General features: G+C 42.6%; 2 protein-coding genes across 4 annotated transcripts; both read left to right on the forward strand.

Moving 5' to 3' along the window:
- The first annotated feature begins 1552 nt into the window (after window positions 1-1552).
- On the forward strand, window positions 1553-6198 carry COMMD3 (COMM domain containing 3). Of its 2 annotated transcripts, XM_077808208.1 has the most exons (8): window positions 1553-1707; window positions 3372-3483; window positions 3582-3645; window positions 3731-3765; window positions 4108-4168; window positions 4256-4312; window positions 4408-4467; window positions 5539-6198. In XM_077808208.1, exons 1-8 carry the CDS (start codon window positions 1569-1571, stop codon window positions 5596-5598), a joined length of 588 nt encoding a protein of 195 aa, XP_077664334.1. In that variant the 5' UTR covers window positions 1553-1568; the 3' UTR covers window positions 5599-6198. The 2 variants fall into 2 exon arrangements, 1 of the variants encoding a protein (XP_077664334.1); XR_013344928.1 differs by having other exon boundaries at window positions 4113-4312.
- Window positions 6199-8380: 2182 nt separating this feature from the next.
- Window positions 8381-19362, forward strand: BMI1 (BMI1 proto-oncogene, polycomb ring finger). Of its 2 annotated transcripts, XM_077808205.1 has the most exons (10): window positions 8381-8870; window positions 13794-13927; window positions 14274-14370; window positions 15109-15164; window positions 15266-15316; window positions 15586-15694; window positions 15781-15826; window positions 16412-16510; window positions 17044-17124; window positions 17210-19362. In XM_077808205.1, exons 2-10 carry the CDS (start codon window positions 13816-13818, stop codon window positions 17537-17539), a joined length of 981 nt encoding a protein of 326 aa, XP_077664331.1. In that variant the 5' UTR covers window positions 8381-8870; window positions 13794-13815; the 3' UTR covers window positions 17540-19362. The 2 variants fall into 2 exon arrangements, with proteins under 2 accessions (XP_077664331.1, XP_077664332.1); XM_077808206.1 differs by lacking the exon at window positions 17044-17124.
- The last annotated feature ends 3891 nt before the right edge of the window (window positions 19363-23253 follow it).

Raw genomic sequence — 23253 nt, forward strand, 5'->3', positions numbered from 1 at the left:
ATGAAGTCATTGGAAGATTTGCCACTGACTTCAAATAGGAGCAGGGCTTAGCCCACAGTGCAATAATCCAGATAAACACAAACTGTATGCATATATCTGAATATGCTCGCTGAAATACAATCACTCGTGTTTATTTTAATAATTACATGTTCAAGCAAATAGTGTATTTGTGTTGAGGTATCATAATTTGGATCTAACTCAAGTAAATGCACAAAAACTCTGGTTTTGTATTTTTTGTAAAGACATACAAAAAGTACATTAATAGAATGTTACAGATGGGATTTTAAACACACAAATTACTCACAAAATTCATGGTTAGTGTTCCCGCAGCAACATTACATAGTTCATATATTTAAAGCATAAATATATTGCCATATATATTAATAGAAAATTCTATGTATATGAAAAAGAGCTGAGTTATATTTGCTGTGGAAATCATAGCACTAAGGCTTAAATCCACAAAGTATTTAGTTTCCTAACCTCCACTGATTTAAATGGAAAACCTTGGGGGTCTAGGTCTAAAGTTCTCTGATTTTTGTGTATGTAAACTCTCAACCATAACATTACACGGATATCAGTTTTTTTCATTTTATAGGTATACATATTACAAAATGTCTGTATGTACAAAAGAAACTTTAAGGCCCCAATCCTACAAATACTTATGGGACTAATAGTATGTAAACTTAAGCATGTGAATAAGTGCTTGCAAGATCAGGGCCTGTATTGCATAATGGAAGAACAAATACTAAATCAGACAGATTCAGATTTCCACAGCACTTGAGAAAGTATCAGGTCAAAATATACATCTACTATTTCAGCTTTAAAAATAGTATATAATAATACATTAATAAATAATAATAACAATAATAATTATTATTATGGACAATTTGAATGCCCTCTCTCCATAGTGTCCATCTACAAGATACTAGTAGAGTTATTCAGCAATTTATTTGTGCAGTTCCTAGAACAAAGAGAGACATACAAAGATCTGGAAGCTGCACATTGATGTAAATAACATGTAATTCATTTCACAAATGATAATGTAAACCATAGGAAGATATATAGCAGAAAAGAGGAGAAAAAATGTATTCCCTGGGGCTGGAAAGTTATTTAAAGTTCAGAGCCAGGGTAAAGTCAGTTTACAGTGTGTGCGTGGAATTTCCTTTGCTGTTCCCTACAAATAAATCAGTGGTGGTATTTACACCGCAAAAAAGGGGGATGGGGGTTAACACCAAAAGTGTATAAAATTAATGGATGTCCATTAGATTTTTATTATTTTTAGTTAGAAAATGGCTTTGCTCCTACCCTGGTAAAGGAGACACAGAAGACATTGAAAAGCTGAAGGGGGGGGGGGGGCTAAATACAAAAGCACTTATGTGTGGTGTCTAGCTCGGCAGAAAGGGTGCCCAGCTTCCAGCAGCAGCAGCTCCTCTCGCTTTCTGGGGCTGGGCTGGGCTGGAACAGGCAGCAGCCGCCGCCGCCGCTCCAGCTCCAGCTCCTCCGGAGCGGCGAGATCAGCTGAGCCTCGGTGTCACGTGGGCTGTGTGTCGAAGGTCACAGCGCTCACAATGGAGCTGTCGGAGTATGTGCAGAGCGGCTTGCAGATCCTAGCCGATTCTGGCTGTTTTTCTCCTAGCGCCTACACGGTTCTGCTCCAGACGGCTTTCCAGAGCCTGCTCAACGCCCAGGCGGACCAGGTAGCTCTAGGTAAGCGCTGCTTCTCGAGTAAATGCCAGGAGAGGAAAGGAGCCCTGCAGTGTCTTTCTGGGAGCTGGAGAGAGACAGGAAAATGGATCTATTTTTATCTTCTGCTACATTATTGTGACTTGTGTTTGTAGCTAATTGTAGCTAGAGCCAGACCCCTAGATCCCTGCACTGTAACGCATACGATGCCACCTGCACCAAGCAAGTCAAACGCCCATGTAATCGCTTGCCCACGTAGTGTTCTTCCCCCATGTTTTGTTATTTCATTGCAGAAATAACTGCATTTCTCGCTCGTGGCCTAAAAGAGATTGCAAGCTCCAGTTAAATGAAAGGAGTGTGGATGTTTTGGACAGCTGGGTAACTATCACTTCTTGTTCTGGCTGGTTATTCGAAACAGCTCTATAGAGAGGTTAAGCCAGGTATATTTGCCAATGGGAGAGGTTAAAATGAAGATGGCATGGGTCAAATTTGTATGTGGTAGTGGGTCCAGTTTGGTTTTGGCATCTGCTGTCCCAGTCGTTAGTCGATGTCCCTGGTATGTATTTTTAATTCCCAGCCCTATTTATTTTCAGTGCAGTTTGGGTCGTACAAATCTGTTGCCTGGTCAGTCATTGCACATGCAAAGTAATCGTGTGTTGACATTTGGCATGCAGCTTGGCACAGCAGTAGGGTGGAACAACAGGGTTTGTTTTAATTATTCAGCTTGTGACTGCAATATAGTCCAAAATGTTTATTTGAAAATGGAAATCACTTTGGGGGTGATTGTAGCTAAAAGTGTAATTGTTGAACAAAATTCTAGTTGGCTTGGGGGAGGGGTTAATCGGTCTTTTGGTGAAATTTAATCTGCAGATAGTTCCGACGTAAAGTGTTATTTGGAGGAGTATTTACACTAAACTCGAGTACTTGAGTGTTTAATTGTGTGACTTATATAGCAATTAAAAGGAAGGTATCCGCCTATTTGTGTCCGTGCGTCCTCCTGGGTCAGGAACAAAAGTTTTGTTTGGTTTGTTTGGTTTTGTTTTCCCTGTGGGATGTTTCTTCCTATGGCAATCCCAGCAAATTCGTGCCCTTAGTTTATCATTTACATTATTCTTAATTGGATCATGGAATTAAATTCCATAAATGAACTGAATAAAATGGGGGTGGGGGATGGCTGGAAGGGCAGATTAGGAGAAAAAGAGCTAATATACTCAGAAAATCTGTGAAACCTTTGTATTTATGTTCTTTAAAATTTTATGATCCGGATTCTGATCTCGGTTATACCGGTGTCAATCCGGAGTAATTCACACCGATGTAATTGAGGTCAGATTCTAATTCCATGTCTCTGGTGATAAGGCTCTGAGAAATGCTTGCGGGTGGGTGATGGGAAGTTAAGGGTTTCCCTGTGATACGTAAGATTTTTAATGGGTTGAGGGAAGAAGCATGTACCCACTTATTACTGAAACTAACGTATTACCAATTATTTTCACAATATGAAAATACCTGTCTTTTGTGCTGTATTTGGTTTAATAAATTGCCTACACATTTAGTTTCCTGCCACCCTCTAAATTATGAAACATTTTACTTTGTTACGTCTTAGAACAGTTCATTTTAAAAAGGAAGACGCCCTTTTAAGTTGTTTTCAGGCTTCAGGAACAAGTATATCATCAGTAATTCATTTATTTTAGATCACCCAGTCTTGAAACATATTGACCCAACAGTATTAAAACATTGCCATGCAGCAGCTGCAACTTGTATACTGGAGGCTGGAAAACACAAAGCCGACAAATCTACTATAAGGTATTTTGAAGCTACCCTATTTTTCTGGTGGCTGTTACTTAAATTATACTGCTAATTTCTATTCAAAGACTAATACACTTCTGTTTTTCTCTCTCTAGCACATATCTAGAAGACTGTAAATTTGATAGAGAGAGAATAGAACAATTTTGCACCGAATATCAGGTTTTAAGCCAATTTTAAACTATATTTCCCTTTTATAATTATTCATTCAGTAGAAGTTGGCAAATACATGTTTTCCTTTTTTCAGAAAAACAAAGATACGTTGGAAATCATATTGGGAAGGTAGGTTATTCTGCCAGCAGAAGTCATTTTTCAGTTAGAGATATTATTTAAACAAGCAAACAAAAACTCAAATATATTATGGGGGGAATTATAATGAGCTATTTAAATTATTAAAGTAACAAAAGCCGTTCAATTGTATTTAATACTTTTGAACACAAATTTAAACAAAATATTAACTTTTCCTTTCCCCATTTAACACTCTCTTCTTTAAATAAAGTTTGTGAACTTTTGAACAGTCATTTGAGAAAATCGTAAAAACTTGTTAGCGTTTGTTGACCAAAAGCCTTGAAAAACTGACCTTTACTTTTAGGGTAGGGTACACATAACCATTGTATCTTTCAGTATAGGCAGATGTCCTCTGCACATAACCGATGTTTCTTGGCGCCTGGAATATCAAATCAAGGTAATCTTACCACATTAGGAAACTTTGATTTGATTTCCTTCTCTGTGGTAATGTCTGATTTTTGTGTGTGTTTTGTTATCACTTTAGACCAACCAACTTCATAAAACTTATCGACCTGCCTATTTGGTGACCTTAAATGTGGAGGTACTGTATATCACTTTTCCCAGTATAAGTAGATAAAAGGCAACTCCAGGCTCAGGACACATTTTAATTAAACAGGTGTTATTCTTTTCCTTCAGAACAGCGACTCAAGATCACACCCTGACGTTAGTTTTAGTTGCACTATGGAACAATTACAGGTATTTTCTTTCGTCATCACTGTTTCTGTATTTGACTGCAACGCTGTGAATTTTGATTGGGTGTCAATCAACTGCAAAGATTGTAAACAGTTCAAAAAATATATGGGGTTGGGACGAATGCCTTTTGTAAAAACATATTAAATGCAATATTTTATTGTATCTGTACTTCTGATGTGAAGCTGCCACTGCCAGGTACACGAAGTTATTTACATGGTTTTACTCTTTTGATGGTAAGGCTTTAGAAACGAATGGAAAACATTTCTTATAAATGTAATGCTAATCAGAAAGGAAATCCATAAATTTTTCTACAACTTTGATCTCCTGTGATACAGAGCAAATATAAAGGAGAAAACGGTATGGTATTTGGATAACCACTGCATGATTGATTAAAATGTATAAACTGAGGAGTTTTAATCGGTGCTAATTGCACCTAAAGAGGAAGTAATGAATTGAAATATACATTGATCTCTGCTTAGCTATTAAGCATGTAATTAAGTAGTTGGAGGGCTGTTATACCGAAAAATATTAGGGAAAAACTGAGAGACTGAGGGATAGGGGGATGCAAAGATATTCCAATTACACATTTTAAACTCAAGTGAAATGTTTCCCAGAAACTTTGTTTTACCTGCAAAGATATATTTTGGTTAGGTTTAGGTTTTGCTGAGTGAATTAAATTTGACATGCTTTGACTGCAGGATTGTGTTGGCATAAAAGTTGACATTAAATATTTTCAAAATATTTGAAATTTGCTTATGGCTATTGTGATAAGTATCTTTTAATGTTAACTGTGAATACACTGGTGGTACAATCTTCATGTTAAAAATACACTTTAATATTTTAGTAAAAGATCCATATGAAAGGCTATTTTTTGCAAATATATGTGGAACACTTTAAGCATCGTAAAAGTTATTACTTTAATTGACATTTAAATAATTTGTATCAAATATAAAAGTCCTCTGAGGCAAGTGTTGCTCTTCCCATTTTGAGTATCTAAAAATTAATATGTGTTTGTCTCTATTAATAGCCAGTTTGTTGCAAATATATTCTAAAATTAAGTACTCCGTCTTTTAGGATTTAGTTGGAAAACTAAAAGATGCAGCAAAAAGCCTAGAAAGAGCATCTCAGATGTGATCGAAGGAAATTGACAATCCACCGGGTTCAAGAGGAAGAAAAGTGCACTGACTCCTAACAGTTTCTTCGTAGGGAACATGACGAATCAATTTTCTTCTTTCTAAAAATATCATGTCGTCACACACTTAAACCTTATTGCTTATGTATCAGCTATTGAATCTGAAAGTCCCTATTCTAGGAAGTGTAACTACTCTTTCTGTGCAGTCAAATGTATGTTTTGTTAAAGTCCTGTTTTCTTATCACAACTACTCTTATGTCAGAGTGCTAGATAATTGATTTGTCTTTAAAATATTCACTTTATTTTACTTTGTGCTTTCTTCTGAAATATTATTTTTCTGATTTTTTTTCCACACATTCTAATAAAACGGATTAATTTCTTCTCTCTATTTTTGTGGATGAAAACAAGCTCCGTTTAAAATGACGTTTCCTTGGAGGAACAGTATTATCGTTCAAAAGGCAAAAACTAGTTCAGTGCGATACTGTTAAGGGTCTATCGCTATCATTGGTTAGATTGTAATGCGGTTGTCCGCCCATTGCTGTATCGTTTCACTCCCAAGTGATGTTGCACCTTGTGTGAGATTAAAATTCACTTAAACTTTACAGTAGGAGGCAAAACTGCCATTCGTTGATCTTGTCCCGGATTTGCTCATTAAAAACTCAGAGCAAGCACCAATCTACCGAGGCAGGCAATGGGTCAAGGTCTGCTCTTGCTGAGAAGTCTATCCTTTGTCATTTGAGTGTGGATGTAGAGATGGAACTGAAATGGGACCTGCGTTGTCTCCACAACCTCTTCACAGACACACCTTCCACCGCATTATCTGGAAGCTTGTCCCTCCAGAAATTATACCCTGTGTATGAAATCAGTGTTGATACACAACTCTTCTCCCCCTGGTCCTCTTCCTCGCAGGCGCTGGCTTTAATCAACAGGCGAGCGGGGGCGGGGGTGACCGACTTGCTGAAGAGAATAAGCACCTGTTTAAATGCAAAAGCGGGTCTGGCTCCTGCAGTCCTGACTCCGGCAAAACGCTGAGGAGCTCAGGTGAACACTGCCACTCCTTCCCTAAAGCTCCGGAGACACGCAGGGGGTTTTATTGCTCTGGAGCGATCCGAGGACGTCACAGGAGGGGAGGTTAAGATGGGACTGGCCTTACCCGCTCCCCTCCTCCGTCGGTCAATACTCCCTGGTATGATCCCTTCCTACTGGGACCGGGGGGGTGGGGGGAGTTCCTCTATCGCAGCCCCTCTGGCGAGCAAGCCCCCAGTATGGGCGGAGAGCGGAGCTTTAGCCTGGGCAGGTTTACGCTGTGGTGGACTGTGTCCAGCACGAATGGGGCTCCCGTCCACACAGGGGCTGTGTCCAGCGGCGGAACAGGAGATGGGCACAGCCCCAGCAAGCAGCGCCGTGCCTGGGGGAGCCACAGGAGGGGCCGAGGCAGTCGGGGTGGGAGAGGGGAAATGGAATATCCTCGGGGAGGTAGGAGAGAGCCAGGCGTGCGCGCAGTACGCACCGGGGACAGGGTGCATGTGGCGGGGGATGGGGGGGCAGGAGGTGTCAGGGCGTGTGGAGGATTCAGTGAGGAGCAGGATGGGTATGCTGGGGGTGGAGGATGCAGGGGGAGCAAGGGTATGGATGAAAACGGGGAACGCGGATGTGCAGAAGAGAGCGAGGAAGGGGGAAGAGTTTGGGGGAAAGGCGGGCCCGGGGAGCGGGCGTGGGGGGGCAGGGTGGAATGTGCGTCTGGAAGGGGTAGAGCGTGTGTGCAGAGGGGCAAGGAGGGGGAGATGGGCGGCGTGTAGAGGGGAAGGAAGGTGGAATAGGGGAGAGGAGGCTGATGGTGGCATGTGGATGTGGAGGAAGCAGGACGCAGGCGGTGTGTGGATAGCAGCGTGGAAAGGCAGCCGTGGGACTGTTTGCAGATGGAAGAGGGTCAGGAGCACGATGTGTAGCGTGGGGGCAGGAAATTGTGTGTGTGCACCGAGGGGGGCAAGGGCTATGTGTCGAGGGATGAGGGGGATGCGTGTGCTCAGTGGGGGGAATGCCGGGCCGTCGCCCAGAGTGGGGGCAAGGACCGGAGGAGATGCGTGGAGTGGAGGGGGGAAGAATGGGCACCGTGTGAGTGTGCGGGGTAGTGGGGAGAGCCCGCGTGGGGAGCGCGGCGGTGGGATAGAAGGGTGTGCGTGTAGGGGTGGGCAGAGCGTGGGGAAGAGGCAGCTCTGGGTGTGTACAGCCCATAGCCGTGCAGAGATGGGGCACGAAAGGTGGGCAGAGGAGGAGGCAGCCGGTGTGTGTAGATGTGGGGAGAGGGAGAGGACGGAGGCGGTGTGTGTCGAGAGGAGGGATGGACCGTGTGTGCAGAGCGGGTAGCGTGTGTGAATGGAAGGAGGGGTAGCGGTGCTCGCAGTGTTTGCAGCCAGCGTGAGAGAAGAATGGGGATCGAAGGGGTGTGGAGGGAGAGGAGGAAAAGGCAAAGCGTGTAGTGCGGAGAAGTGGGGAATGTGTGTCGAGGGGGGCCGGCGGGGGCCGGGGCAGCGTGTGTGCAGCGGGGAAAAGGAGGAATAGGCAGGGTCTGTGTGTGTGCAGGGTAGGGGGAGGAGGAGGAACAGGCAGAGTGTGTGTGGAGTGGAAGGGGGAGGGGGCGATGTGCGAGGAGGGGGAGGAGGCGGCTGAGTTGTGGGATTGGGTCATGGGGAGGCTGACGGGCTCCGACTACACCGACACTAATTCCCAGGCCACCCTTAAGGAATGAGGAGCCCCACGTGATGCTGGCGGGGCGGGCGAACTCTGAGCCATTTTGGGGACGGTGTCAGTTTCCACTGTGTGCCTTCAGCGTTGCATTTTTTCCCTCCTCCGCCCTCCCGTCCCTGTTTCCCCACCAACAACTATGAAATAATAATAATAAAAAGGAGACCAAGAGGCAGAGCAGGGGGCCGAGGGGGAGACAATGGGCTGGTGGAGACAGAACCCATCCGGATTAGAAAGATTTTAAACTCCCAGCTCCTCAGCCACCCAAAAACCAGACTCAGAGAGAGAGCGAGAGACAGAGGGAGTGAGAAGGGTCGGTGGAGGAGAGGAGAAAACCCGGTTGTTTTGTAACTAACATGAGCTGAGAGCAGCAGCAGCAGCAGCAGCAATAAGCTTATTGCAATTGACAGCGTCTGCAGTTCATTTCAAGATGGCCGCTTGGCTCACATTCATTTTCTGCTGAACGACTTTTAACTTTCATTGTCTTTTTTGGCCGCTCCGATCGTCACCCACCGGCTCCTTTTTCCGGGTATGTATAAAGCGAGGTGTCTCCTTGCCAAGGACGGGGGGTGGTGGGGGCTTGGCGGCGGGTTTAGGCCGGTTTGGGGGCTGCAAAGGGGAGCCTAGGTGTCCCCCAAGCTCTCCGTATGCGAAAAGCGCTGACAGGCTGCTCCAACCACACACACACACACACACACACACAGACTCACACAGCAGAAGCAGCAGCAGCCTGTGCACTCACTTTCGTTACGCACCCACATTTGCAAATTTTAGTTCCTTTCTTTCCTCAGCTGCCCCCTAAAACGTTTCTGTGCACATGGCCCCCTAAGAGAATATTTATATTTTCCGTCCCTGTTTCCAGCCCGGCCTCAGCGCCCTTTGTTTAAAGGCAGATTTTGATTAAACGGGGACGGTTCATGAAATCTGGAGCTGCCTAGGTCAAGTGATTTCAGTCCTCTCCGAAAGAAATATGCTGAGGGGGGTTAAAATGTGAGATACTGCACCCATTTTATAGAGATAGGGTCACTGGGGGGTAGTGATCCCGCTGGGGGGGTTGTTAGACCGGGGGGGACCGGAAAGAAAATTTTATTAACTTAAGTTGGACAAACACTTCTGTGAAATTTGATGGCTTGTAAGATGGCGGTTCCCAGTTGTTTCCAATGCCTCCGTTTGCATTTGTGCTCAAAATGCTAAAGTTTCTGGGCTTGTACCTGTTGAGGGGGAGAGAGGGGAGACCAAAGTTGAAAAATAACTTTTGGTGAAGCAATCACTTTGACTGTGATCCTTGAAAAGTGGGTGTGCAGATTTACCATAGCGAAGATGGAGTAACTGCAGGACATAGTGGTATTTTTGAATACTTTCTTTTCTTTAACTGGTATTTTCATTCTAAGCCCGGGAAGGGTAAATTTACATGAACTTCTTGGTAAAGTCTTTAAAGTGCCGTGGATTTACTCCTCGTGCTGTTTATGGGTGGCACTAGAAAGTTGATTGTATATGTTTATGTAATTGTGTGTGGCCTTGACAATACACAACTTGGAGCTTTCCTAGCTATTTACTGTTAATATTAGGAAGTAAACAGGAAAGGAGAAGCAGAAAAAATAAATTTATATAAAAGGAAAAAAATTTCCAGAAACTAAGCGTCATACCCCGCTCTCCACAAAGTTTAGGGAAATGTAGACCTATATACCCAACGCCAAGTATAGCATTCAATAGTTTTCTGCATAGTTTATAGTAGCCAGTGCTACTTTATTTTATAGGACTCTTAAAGACTAGAGAGATTCTGGAAATGTAATCCAGTAAAATTGCTTAGAGGGGCTATTTACAATACATCCCGTAAACTAAGACAGACTTTTGTTGCAATTTACCAGAGATGCAAACTATTGATCTATGCCAGATCATGGCGATACCTACAAATTCACATGTTAGTTTATTTAGGTAGACTGATTGGGTACTTCAACTAGTTAAATTTATGAGCCTGATTTTAAGGGCTGAGGGATTTTTATCCTCTTGCCATTCTTCAGTTCTTTCTTTATGCTGTGCCAAGACGTTCTTTGGGGAAATACTATCCTTACAATTCCTTTAAAACATATGTGGACATTCTTTAGTGAAGGGACAAGAATAGTATTCATAGTAAAAGTGGCTCTTATTCCTAAAGATAATAAGGCTTTAGATGACAGGCTTGTTATTACTGAACAGCCAGTTCTTCGAGCGGATATAGATGCAAAGTAGGCAAAACCGTCAGAATGAAGTTTTAGGTAGACGTTTGTTATACACCTGGAAAACCGAATTAGAAAGTTTATTGCACTCGGATTTTTTTCATAGTCTATCTGATTATAACCACAAGAACGTGCTTCTGTTTTTCTTCAGTTTGACATAACCCATGAAAGGCCTCTAAACAGTCAGTTGGCTGTCACTGTTTACCGCTAGTAAGTTTTACCATCATGTATTGTTACATTTAGTTGGGGTTTTTTTTGGTTGTGTGTGTAACTATATATATATTCATGTTAAGGGACAGTTTGTGTTGGCTGTGGTGAGTCTCGGGGATTCTTAACGTTAATACCAGTAGAAAAACCTGAAAGGATTTTCCTCTAACCAAAATATGATGGTCAGGTTTTGCTGTAGTAAAATATGTGTGTATGTATAATGGACACACACATCTACAGCAGTGTATGTGTACCAGGTGGCTTGTAGTGAGTATTTGGGTGTTTGATTCAGTTTGCTGCATAAGATCACAGATTTCAAAGACAGCTCATAATATGTGATTAGCAGAAAAAGAGCTAACTTTAGGCAATAAATAATACCCTGTAGGGGATGCTACGACTAAACAAGGTTCACGGTTGAATTAAATTCTCCATTTAGGAAGAGGCTACGCTTGTGTGAAATAAAAATATGTGTTTTGAAGGACTGCCCTGATATATCAGGGCTTGGGAAGAATTCTAAACTAACTGTCATATGTGACCTCTGCCACGGTTTATTTTGCAATATAGATGTGTATGATTTACACGGTGTTGGGTTTAACAAATAAAACATAGATCAGTGAAAGCAGCCTATTCATATTTGAGCAATGTAAGAAACCCCAGGTCAATAGCATTGCAGTAATATACTTCAGAGACTGAAGTGAAGCCGCCTTGCATTTATCCTCTCGTACAAAAACATGCTGTCCATATCAATAAAAAAGAGTGGCAGGTTGGAGAATCAGAATACAGTGACATTTGTGTCTTGACTCCCTGCGCTGTGCCACGCTCAGCCTTGGGGATATCACCTCCCCCGAGCCCTTTGCCCATTGCTCGCAGTCATTTCATACTGGAGAGTTTGTCTACTGTACCCTGCTCATTCAGCGAGCCTCATGCAGCAGCAAGGGAAGTTGTCTTGCTCAGGTCTCTCGTGGGCTCTGTGGACGCTTTCTCAGAAATGTTGTACCCCTCACCTGGCCAGATTGGCTGACGCTCACAGCGTTTCGGAACCTGGTTGCTATCGCTTGGTTTCACTGCCCGGTATCAAAGCTTGCGAGGATCTGGAGAGAATCTCAAGCACTGTCAAAGAGAGTTTCAGAAATTCAGATATTTCAGTCGAGGGTAGCTTCTAGACTGTGTCCCAGGAGGGGGTGAGATCCGGAAACTTGGTCCGTGGAGTGGGAGCAGTGAAATGGGGAGGTGACTGGCATGCATTTGAGCAGCATTGTTATGTCACACTGCTCAGGTTGTAGTTGATAGCAAATCATTTACTGTACAATCGGCGCAGCTGGTAGTTGTTGTTTTTTTTCTCCTTGGAGTTTCCTCTTTTCCCTCTTATTCTTTCCTATGTATGATTTTTGTTCGTGCCGTTGCAGCCGATGGGGGTTTGTAGGCTGCGGGCTGGGAACATGACATTTGTTTTTCACTCATGTCGCTGCCCAGCGTTGACAAGGTGTTGATTTAGCTTTAGGAATGGTCTGGTCACGTGGTCCTTTGCATATTGTCATTCCCTCACTGTTTAAAGTAGCTTTTATTGCTCAAAAGGTGACTGGTTCACACAGTCTGAGATTTGCACACCTCATCCCCTTATTGCAAATCTCTTTTCACCTTAGCAAAACTTTGCACCGTTCCCGTCCGAGCCGCGGGAGAATTTCGTTTTAGACCCCAAAAAGCGTTAAAACGAGACCCAGTTAAATAAACATCTCGGTAATGCGATCGCAGGGAGCTGAGGCGAAGTCTACAGCTGGCGAGCTCGGGGGATCTGCCTGGGAACGCGGTTCGCCTGGGCTGGGAGAGGGAGGGGAAGAGGAACGATCTCAGACGAGCTCCTTGCACCGAGTCGACGTGGATAGAGGCCCCTGAGAGGATCCGAAATGGCCGAGACTCGGGAGGAGCCTCTTGCATTTGCCTCCACTAGTCTAAGACCCCAACACCGGCTCGGCGCAGCTTTCTGGCCGCCGGAGACCCCTCCCACCACCAGCTCCGCTTTCAGCCCCAATCCCCACCCCCATCCTTCCCTCCCAAATCCGGCTCCGCTCCCTTTGCACCCTGCGGGATCTTGCGGCCGCTCTGCTGAGCCCGGCCCCACCAACCCGCTCCGCGCCGGACACCACCTCCCCCAGCCTCCCCAGAGCCGCTTCCCCCAGCTGCACCCCAGCCCCAGCCTAGGTTCCTCCAGGCCCAGGCTCTGCCCGGCGCCGCTTCGCAGACACCCGCAGCCTGCCCGGGCCGCGCCCCCTCCCCGGCCCGGCTTCCCCCGGCCCGCATCCTCTCCCCCGCTCCCCCCCGCCTGGCTCTCGTGTGTTCCCAGCGGTGGCAGGATGCCAAGTGTAAGTGTAAGTTGCTATAGCAACCCCCTCGGATAGCTGAGCAGTCCCGAGCCTGCACCGAGCGCGGCGCGAGGGGGGAGCGGCCGCCGCCCGGACCCCAGCCCCGGCCGGGTGGGCAGCGGGCAGCTCCGGGGGCTGGCCGGAGCAGCTCCGAGGTGCGTGTCCCCCATCCCCACCCCCTGCTCTCCGGAAATGCCAGGGCGGGCGCGGCGGGAGGCGCCGGTTCCCCTTTGTGTGACTCCCCGGCAGCCCAGTGCCCGGCCCGCCCCACGGAGAGGGGACCCGGCTCCCTCCGCACCCCGGGCTGCGAGCCCCAGCCTCGCCGAGGGGAATCTGGGCCAGCGAGTGACCGCCGCACCCGCCGGGGAGCGGGTAGGTGCTGTGCAGCAGGGTCGCCCTCCCGGAGCTGGCAGAGGGCTTGGACCCCGGTCCTCAACAACGCGGGGCTGCAGGCACCTCTGGCCCCGGGACATTTCCCTGGGCTGTGTCACCCGGGCATCGCGCCCGCCCGCAATTCCCTGTCTGGCCACTTCTCCCCGTTCAGCCTCCTTCCATATTTCCCTGCGTTTTGGGGATGCAACTTCAGCGTGGGTGGGGAAACGCGGGATCTCTGTCCCTGGGACACTGAGCTCGTCCCCTAGTCAATGGTCCTCTGTGTGTGTCTTTCAGAGCCGCCTTTTCTTAAGCAAAAATGCACCGAACAACCAGAATCAAAATAACCGAGCTAAACCCCCATCTCATGTGTGTGCTCTGTGGCGGGTACTTCATTGATGCAACAACCATCATCGAGTGTCTACACTCCTGTAAGTACAGTAAGGCTCTTCGCATTGTCCCTGCGCTGCTTCGCACCTTTCCCGTGCCACCGGAAAAGCGGAGCTATTAGCTAGAACATCCAATATGCAGATTTGTGCGAAAGATGATTTGTTCACATTTCGTTTGACAAAACCCTTAGTCTTTGTTAGCGTAGTGTGTATATAGCGTCTCAGTTTCACGTTAATTGGGGCTAATTAGAGAACTAGTTTAGCTTAAGCAGCGCATTTCTAACAGTGGACCATTTATTAGCTTGCATAGTGTAAAAATCGCACCTCTGTCCATATTTGAGTATTGCCTAATACTATTACTAAAAGCCTTACGTGTTTTTACTTATAGTCTGTAAGACGTGTATCGTACGTTACTTGGAGACAAGCAAATATTGTCCTATATGTGATGTCCAAGTTCACAAAACCAGACCGCTTTTGAATATAAGGTAGGAGAAAAGTGTAATTTTACTTTATAAAAGGGGTCTAGCGGTGAATATTTTGATGTTCTCTCTTCATCTACAATTTAAATCTGAGAGGAGTTGTCAATTTACATGCTAACGTTTGCCTATGTTCTGTCTTTGGAGTTTTGTCACGGATTGATTGAAATCGAAGACTTGACTGGATGCGAGACAGAAATTTTTTGTATTTTTTGGAATACACTAACCAGTTGAACAATGTCCTTTCCCCTCTCCTTATTTATCACAATCCCATATTTTGTATCTCCATGTTCCATTTCACACAGACATCCTGAAGTGCAACCTCTTAACTGCTCTTTAGAAACATCAGAAATATTTATGAAACTTAAAAGAAAAAGTTAAACTTTAAAAAAAAATCCTCCTTCTTTAGCATTATCCTTCATTGCTCCTTTGTGATATTTATCTCCTCATTTTGGTTGGTGGTTACACGTTTTTAAAGGCCTTCATTTAGACTGAGTGAACACTACGAGACAGATTGCTAGTGGACTGAAAATATTTTCAGTCGGATAAATTGCAAAAGAGTTAACATTTATTTAATAACGTCAATTTGTTTGTAAAGTCTTGTGGGTTAATTTTAATATAGCTGAGCATTTTATTTTTGTAGACGATCCCTTATTGCCACGGAATTGATTGTAAATGAAGAGTTGTAACTTTTATTCAAGTATTGCTGCATTTGCTTATTTGTATCTTGGGGTTGTTGTTTTTTAGGTCAGATAAAACTCTCCAAGATATTGTGTACAAACTAGTACCAGGCCTTTTCAAAAGTAAGTAGTTAAATCAAACAACAATACATAACTAATATGCTGCTTTTTTACCTATAGTACAGAGTAAATTAAGTGAAATATATATATGCTTTTCCATCCAGATGAAATGAAAAGAAGAAGAGATTTTTATGCAGCTCATCCATCAGCTGATGGTAAAACTTTCTAGTTTATTAAACCTTTAGTAAACTTGCCCTTATACTTAAGCTAAAACATCTTAACTATTTCCTCTTTCATTTACAAATTATTTAACCATAAATACATTTAAGACACCCTAGATTCAGCTTTTTGATTAAAGATATAATACTGGCTACTTAAATACTAATAGATTATCTTAGTATTGAGGTTTCCCCTATTACTGAGAATTGCCGTTCTGTCCGATTTTAATTTAAAAATATAAACTGTTGTGGAAATTTCCGTGCAGCTGCCAATGGCTCTAATGAAGACAGGGGAGAAGTTGCAGACGAAGACAAAAGAATTATAACAGATGACGAGATAATAAGCTTATCCATTGAATTCTTTGACCAGAATAGGCAAGTTCTATGGGAAATATTTTAAGTTTATGAATATTAACAGCTCTATCTACTATTTGTTGTAATTGTTTCATTGTTTTCCCCAGATTGGAACGGAAAGGAAATAAAGAGAGAGAGAAATCAAAGGATGAGGTAAATAATCTAGCTTTACTAGAGACAAAAGCCTAGACAGAAAAATAATAATTAATTTTTGGACAGTTTGGTGGGTGAGCTAAATAAATAATTACATCTATCTGCCAGAAGAAACAAACCCCCATTAAAAAGATATTAAACAGAGGTTTGCAACCTCTTACAGCTATAGTTAGAAAGAAATTACTTTGGTAGACAAAATAGAAGATGTGTTAATACTTTTTAAAAGGAAACTGAAGTAGTTTACTTTTATTTTTTAAATGCCATTTATTAGAATTTGAATTTTTAAAATATAATCACTTTAAAAATATCATTAGTAGAGATGTTTCATTTGTTTTAGCACCCTTACATATACAATTACTTATATAGTATTTGATTTTGCTCTGCAAATTTTTTTTTTTTTTTTTTTTAGTATTTCGTGCCTATTTCCAATTTTCTTCATAAGGAATTCTCAATAGAAATCTTAAAACTGTAGTTGGTCATTTTATAAAGTTTGTGTGCTTTTATTCAATTATACTGTGTCATTCTAAATTTGCTGTTTGGTCTGAAAACAGTACATGGACTGACTTTTTCCAATTATACTGTTAGGTGAATGACAAAAGATATTTACGATGCCCAGCAGCAATGACAGTGATGCATCTAAGGAAGTTTCTCAGAAGTAAAATGGACATACCTAATACTTTTCAGGTACCTGGATATTTTTATTTATTTATTTATTTACTTACTTACTTATTAATTTTGAACAGTCCTTTTATTCTAAACCTTCCAGAGCTGGTTAGCTGTATTGTTGTTTGTTTGTTTGTTTTATTTTAAAGTGGTTTTCTGATTAGCTGTTTAACTCAGAACCAAAAAATAATAAGAACTAGCCATATTTCAAATGTATAACGTAATATTTTTAGGAGTAAGGAAATACTTTTAAATCCCACAGAAGCATTTGTGTTTATGCTATAATTCTTTCAATTTTATTTCTGCCCTCTAAATACCGAGGACATTATTCTGCATAACTTTTTTTTAAAAAATGAAATACTCTTTTCATATATGCCAGATAAATAGTATGTATCAAAAGTTCTCCTCTGCCACGCAGTTTTGGAGTAAAAGCTTTTGAAGTCCCTTTGATAATATTGCTTTAAGACCACTTTTCCCTGGAAGAAAAATATATTCTGCTTTAAGTTATTTTATTCTGATACTTATTAACTGAAGGGTTAATGTCTTAAAAATAGATCGATGTGATGTATGAAGAGGAACCTTTGAAGGACTACTATACACTAATGGATATTGCCTATATTTACACTTGGAGAAGGGTAAATACCTGCCGTTCCTCTTCTCACGCTGTAATCTTTCCTGGTGCAGAGAGTGTGCTTATAGTGCCTTCTCTTTGTTTTGCAGAATGGACCTCTTCCTCTGAAGTATCGAGTTCGACCGACTTGCAAAAGAATGAAGATCAGCCACCAGAGAGAAGGCTTAAATAATAGCGGAGAATTAGAGAGTGACTCTGGGAGTGACAAGGCAAGCAGCCCAGCAGGAGGCATCCCCTCTACCTCTTCTTGTTTGCCCAGCCCCAGCACGCCAGTGCAGTCTCCCCATCCTCAGTTTCCTCATATCTCTAGTACTATGAATGGAACCAGCAGCAGCCCCACCAGTAACCACCAACCCTCCTTTACCAACAGAGCGCGGAAAACATCAATAAATGGCTCTTCAGCAACTTCATCGGGCTGACACCTCAATGAGACTGCCGAAAGCCCTGATTTATATAGATCTCTTCATGCCATTACAGCTTTATAGATGCTAATACGTGTGACTATCGTCCAAATCGCTTTCTTTTGTAGTGACACCGAACTTGGCTATGAAAGATGGACTAGGTGACTGTTTATATGGACGTTCATCACAACGAAAGATTGTTCTGTAAAGAATTATTTTCAAGGGACTGGGAAGCAAACAGATGTGTACCATGATGTGTTAGGAAAGAGTTGGAGTGATTGCTGTCCCCATCATTTAGACGTGGGAACCTCCGGAAGTGGATCTAAACCTTGGGATGTAGTTTGTTAATCCAGACTAACTCCTACATTACATTCTCTTCAATTGTTATTGTTATTATGCTGTTTTGTGAACCTGTAGAAAGCAACTGCTTTTTCATCTTGAAATTCAACAAAACGGAAAGAATATGCATAGAATAATGCATATATGTAGCCATGTCACTGTGAATAACTATTTCTTGCGTATTAGCCATTTTGATTCTTATGTTGCATCCTTACTTTTCTGTTGCTGCGCAGAACCGATCAAAATGAAAGTAAACTTCAGTTTTACAGTTTGTATGCCTAAAAGCGGGTATTACCGTTTTATTTACTGACTTTGTTTAAATGATTCGCTTTTATAAGAATCAGATGGCATTATGCTTGTTGTACAATGCCATATTGGTATATGACATAACAGGAAACAGTATTGTATGATATATTTATAAATACTATAAAGAAAATATTGTGTTTCATGCACTCATGATATGGTTGTTAAATTTCCAAACTGGTTCGACCCTTGCAGATGCCACCTGTTTGAATTTTGCTGATATTGCAGAGAACACTTAGTGTGTGTGTGAAAGCTTCATTTGAGAGCTACCACAAATCTCTGTTAACCTGAAAGCAATTGGCAATCTTAATAGGATTTTATGGGCTTTATCTTGTTTCAAGTGATATATTTTTACTTTTACCCAAGGATACTAATAGTTTAAATGGTGCAGTGAAGAAAAATTAAGGAACATGGAAGTGGTTTACCTGTTTGGTTAGTTTTATTATTTGGTGTGATGGGATTGTGTTTTTTAAAAGCACATGAAATCATTATAGAAGCCATAAAATATGTGGTATAAATTTTAAGGAACCAGCAAGTTGCTGGATGAAGGCATTTTATCTAAATTTGTTTTAATATATATATGTATATGGTACAGTACTAACTTCATTAACATTTAACAGGTACTTTAATATTTCCAATAAACTGTGGAGAATGCCTCCTCTTTAATGTTCTGCCAATAGGAGCATTTTATCAGAGGCTTCCAAAGGTATTATTTTTGAACTAGAAGGAACACTTTCAACTTAAAATATGAATAGCCCGGAACACTTTTCAGTTTGTGCTTTGCTTTGGTCGAACTTCGTGTGTGTTCATCACCCATCATTTATACATTTGTGAGGGTGTTTATTCTATATGGATATTGTTTCATGTTTGTACGGGAAAATTGTAGTTAAACATTTCATTGTCTCCAGTCTGCAACAGAAGCACAATTCTATTGCTTTGTCTTGCTTATAGTCATTAAATCATTACTTTTGCATATAAATTGCTGTTACTTGTCCTGCTTGTTTTTATAGATCAGGTGACTGCAAATCCTCCACTGGGATTATTGATGTATAATGTCTTGTTAAACGAGATTTGATATTTTTTTCCTGTAGTAAACATGTACAGTTCCATTTGAGCAGTTAAAGCGTCCAGTTTTATATACAGGAATATCTTTCATTTATAGTTGATCAAAGAAATAAACAAATAAAAGGGATACTTCATTGAAGAAATAGCAAATGAGCTTTGTTAATCATGTGATATCGAAGGACAAATAGAGTGCTGTTACTGAAATACTCTGTGTGTGTATGACAGGTTTCGGTAAATAGAACAGGTCACCATAGAGTGAAAATAACACAATTGTCTAAACAGTGCTGATTTATTTCAGATGCATGCATAGCGAACAAGCAGTGTTCTTTATTTCACCTGAGTAGTTCTTGGGACTAAGTGGTTAATTCTCAAATGTTGACAAAGGAGATTTATTTTGCTTCATATCCGTCCTACTCACACTTTAGGAATGGTGGGGCGAGGGGGAGTAGAGATTGTGTCTCTCCAGCTCTGTATTACTTTTTTTAAAACTTCAATGGAACAAAATAATTTTTAAAAGTAAAGAGAGTTCAATCGCACAGAGAATTGTCTTGGCCTGGTTTCCTATCCTATATAAAATATGACTTAATTCACAACAAAGGCCGACATTGAACCCAAAACACTGGATTGCACATAAATCAAACTAAGCTTCTTTATTTTGGAACCAGTTCAATAAGGACAAATGTTGCAATAAAAACTGAGTTAATATTGGTATATACAACCTTTCCGTGAAGAATAAGTGCAACGAAATGTGAGTTGGATAGTTCCCTTCAGAACTTACACAATTTCTACGGTACACAGGACTTCACTTCATCCAGTCCTTCTAAAAATGATAAGCACCTCTAACGATCTAAGGGAGCTGTAGTACGTCTGTTCCTCCCTAGAAAATGTTTTGCTACGTGCTGTTTTGTTGTTGTGATGCACATATATTGTTAAATTTATTTGGAAAAAATCCAAGATAGCATCTTGATGTTTACATCAAAGCAGTTCAATCATTCTCCTGGTTTCACAGGATTGTCTTAGCAAGTAAAATGCACTGTTGTCAGCAGAAGTATGGGTAAGTCTTTAAGTGATTCTTTATAGCCGTGAAGATTAAATGGACATTGAGTGTGATAATTCAAGAAACTCCTCATACACGGGGCCATTTTAAAGATTATTTTTACCGGGAAAATAAGCCAAAGTGTGCGATGTCCAATTGCATTTGCTGTAAAAAGATGTTAATCAAATGTATCCTATACATGGATAAAGTTTAAGGCATAGGAACGCTACGTTTTTTCATTGCTCGTTGCTCCAAAATTCAGTTCCGGTTCAGCTGCTAATTGCTCCACGCATAACTTGTGTCCACCCAGAGTGGGGCATGCGAATTTAACGGTCCACTCGATCCACTCTTTTGAAAAGTATTTAAGAACTTTTTTCCCACAAGCAGAATTGTGTCCCCTGAGTTACGAAGCATTGCTTAAAACAACCCATTTCATTGTCTTTCAATAGGCCAGTATCAGCGTGTAGCTATTGCAGTTCCAAGGTGAACTCCAAGGAGCCTTTAGCCTCACGTAATTAGACAGGAGAGCAAGAAGCTTCTTTCATTCATATGCCAAGGTGCCTGAGAAAAAAGGCATCTTTTTAGATAACTCCGTTCAAAGAAGCTTTTCTTCAGTTCTCTGGAAATGAATGGAGGCATTCAGACTCTGATGTTTCAAATTCAAAGGCAGAGAAAATTTAAGCGTTAGATAAACATTTCTGTAAAGTGCAGGTAAATTTCTTCCTTTCATTCTCCAACACTATCAAGCTACTCCATCCCCCACCCTCACTTCTGCCAAAGAATCGACTTGTTTCGTTAGGAATTTCCAGTGAGAAGCCACAAAGACTATTTGCAAGGCACTCGCGGATTAATATTGGGGGGGAAGCGTGAACACTCTAGTTTTTTACAGCTCTATGACTTGCAAGCGACTCTTCATATTGACCCCGAGCCTGAATCTATTGTGTGTATCCTCTCGTCATATGTAGCTGCTTATTACCTTTCAAAACATCACAAGTGAGCTCTTGCAGTTCCGACCTTTACCACCAAACAGATTCACAAAGATCGGGTGCTTCTAGATGCACATATGCAACGGGCTCCCGCTTTCTAGCTAGACAGAGACAAGCAAAGGCAACCTACACCGTGAGTTACCTGGGGCAGGACTCTGATAGTTTTCCTCCGTGCAAGCACCTTCTGCCCTCCTAATTTAGATCTTGACAAATTCTGAGACAATGTTTACGTAGATAAGTGTTTCCTGTTTCCGCTGTTAATTTTTAATGTCCTTGCTTCTACCCTGGGTACTTGAAACGGATTTCCTTTATTTTAGTATAGGCAGTTTCTTTTTCTTCGCCTTTTCTTAATAGGTCCTACACAAGGAATGCCTTTACAATTATGTACAGGCGTATATAAGGGGCTGAAGACATTAAGTGTTCCGATCTTAAAATCGTTACCATGTCAGGAAACCCCAACGGGACAGCTGGTCTAGTGCCGTATGAATTCAAATTCTGATATCGTGGTTTTCCAGATTTGCTTCTTGCCTTCCCTCTTCTGCAACCAAACAGAAGATTCACAGAAAGACAAAAGATCAAACCCTAACACCTTCCAGAGTCTCATCTCAGTGCTTACTGGATTTGAATGCCTATATTTATTTAATGCACCGATTAATTGTACGCATTTAAAAATGTCAAACGCGTGGCTAAAAAAGAGGACCCACGAATACAACTGGGGCTCGTTTCTCGAAGAGAAGAAAGAAAACTTGCATTCTGTGCTGTCGCTTTGAAGCTGGGCTGCAGCATGCAAATGTCTCGAAACCGTGAAGAGAGCTACGGAGGCGATTCTGGTGCTTGAGCCTGGATACCGAATTAGGGATACGACGTCCCCCTTTCAGTTCCTGTGCGCCTCGCTACAGATGTTAATAGGAGCCATGCACCAGGCGCCTTTCTTACTTCTCTCTCTCTCACCAGCACATCGCACTGAAACTGATGCCCGTAGCTCCATGCGGTGGCTGGCACACACTTTCCTTCTCGAATTTGGAGGAAGCGAAACTAGCGGTGTTAAGCGCCGAAAATGAATTGTTTTGTGCTTTCGGGCGGGGGGGAGAGGGGGATGAAAAGGAGCCCCGCGCTTACTGGGAGGTATTATTTTCCCGCATTAACGGGCGGTTATGTGAAAATAACCCCCATGGCTTCTTCACTTGGAGCAGTGAGCGTCAAAGAAAATATGTGGCATCTGCAAATTCCCCCCACCCACTCCGTGCGCTGCGGCTTTGCTCAATGCCTCCACTGAAGCGTACAAGGCTCCTTGCCGCGGCGGCTCACACTGGGGGAAGAGGCCATCTTGCGCCTGCGCAGCTCCGCTCGCCGGGTGAACTTCCCACTTCTCTACCGCCAAATTCAAATGGGAATTTTCAGGCCGCGCACAAGGCAGAGAGCGACGGAGCAATCGGGAAGCGCAGACGCTGCGGGGAGCACTGACGTTTCTTCTGATCAGCCGCCAGGCCACAGGAAGACACATGCTCCTTGCACAGCCATCGCAAGCCGGAGAGCTAACGGGAAAACGAAAGCAAGAGAAAAGCCCCCACCGTTGTTTACAAGTAGCTTGAAAATCATTATTGCCAGTGGCGATCACGAGCGGTCGCCACGTAGCAACTACTGCCCGGGGTAACCTTTTGCCCAACCATCAGCCACAGCCAAATTCACCCCTTAACAAATAATCAACCATTGCCAGTTGCCATCTTTCTCCCCGGTAACGGTACCCAAAGCAAGCACCCGTTGCAGTAGCGATCCTGGGCAAATGAACAGCCATTGCCAAAGCAGCGATATTTGCCACACCAGCAATGATTACCAACGGCCACCGTTAGCAACTAAACAATTTTGGCCGGCTATCACCATTTCCAGAACGAGAACCATTCCCAGCCGCAGGTCCTTGCGCATTCTTTCCAAACAAGGCTCTGCAGATCAATTAACCCCACATTTCTCTGGGCATTGCTGGAGAAGGGAAAGAAGAAAAAGCT

Source organism: Eretmochelys imbricata, chromosome 2 (genome assembly GCF_965152235.1).
Source record: "Eretmochelys imbricata isolate rEreImb1 chromosome 2, rEreImb1.hap1, whole genome shotgun sequence".
NCBI classification, from domain to species: Eukaryota; Metazoa; Chordata; order Testudines; family Cheloniidae; genus Eretmochelys; species Eretmochelys imbricata.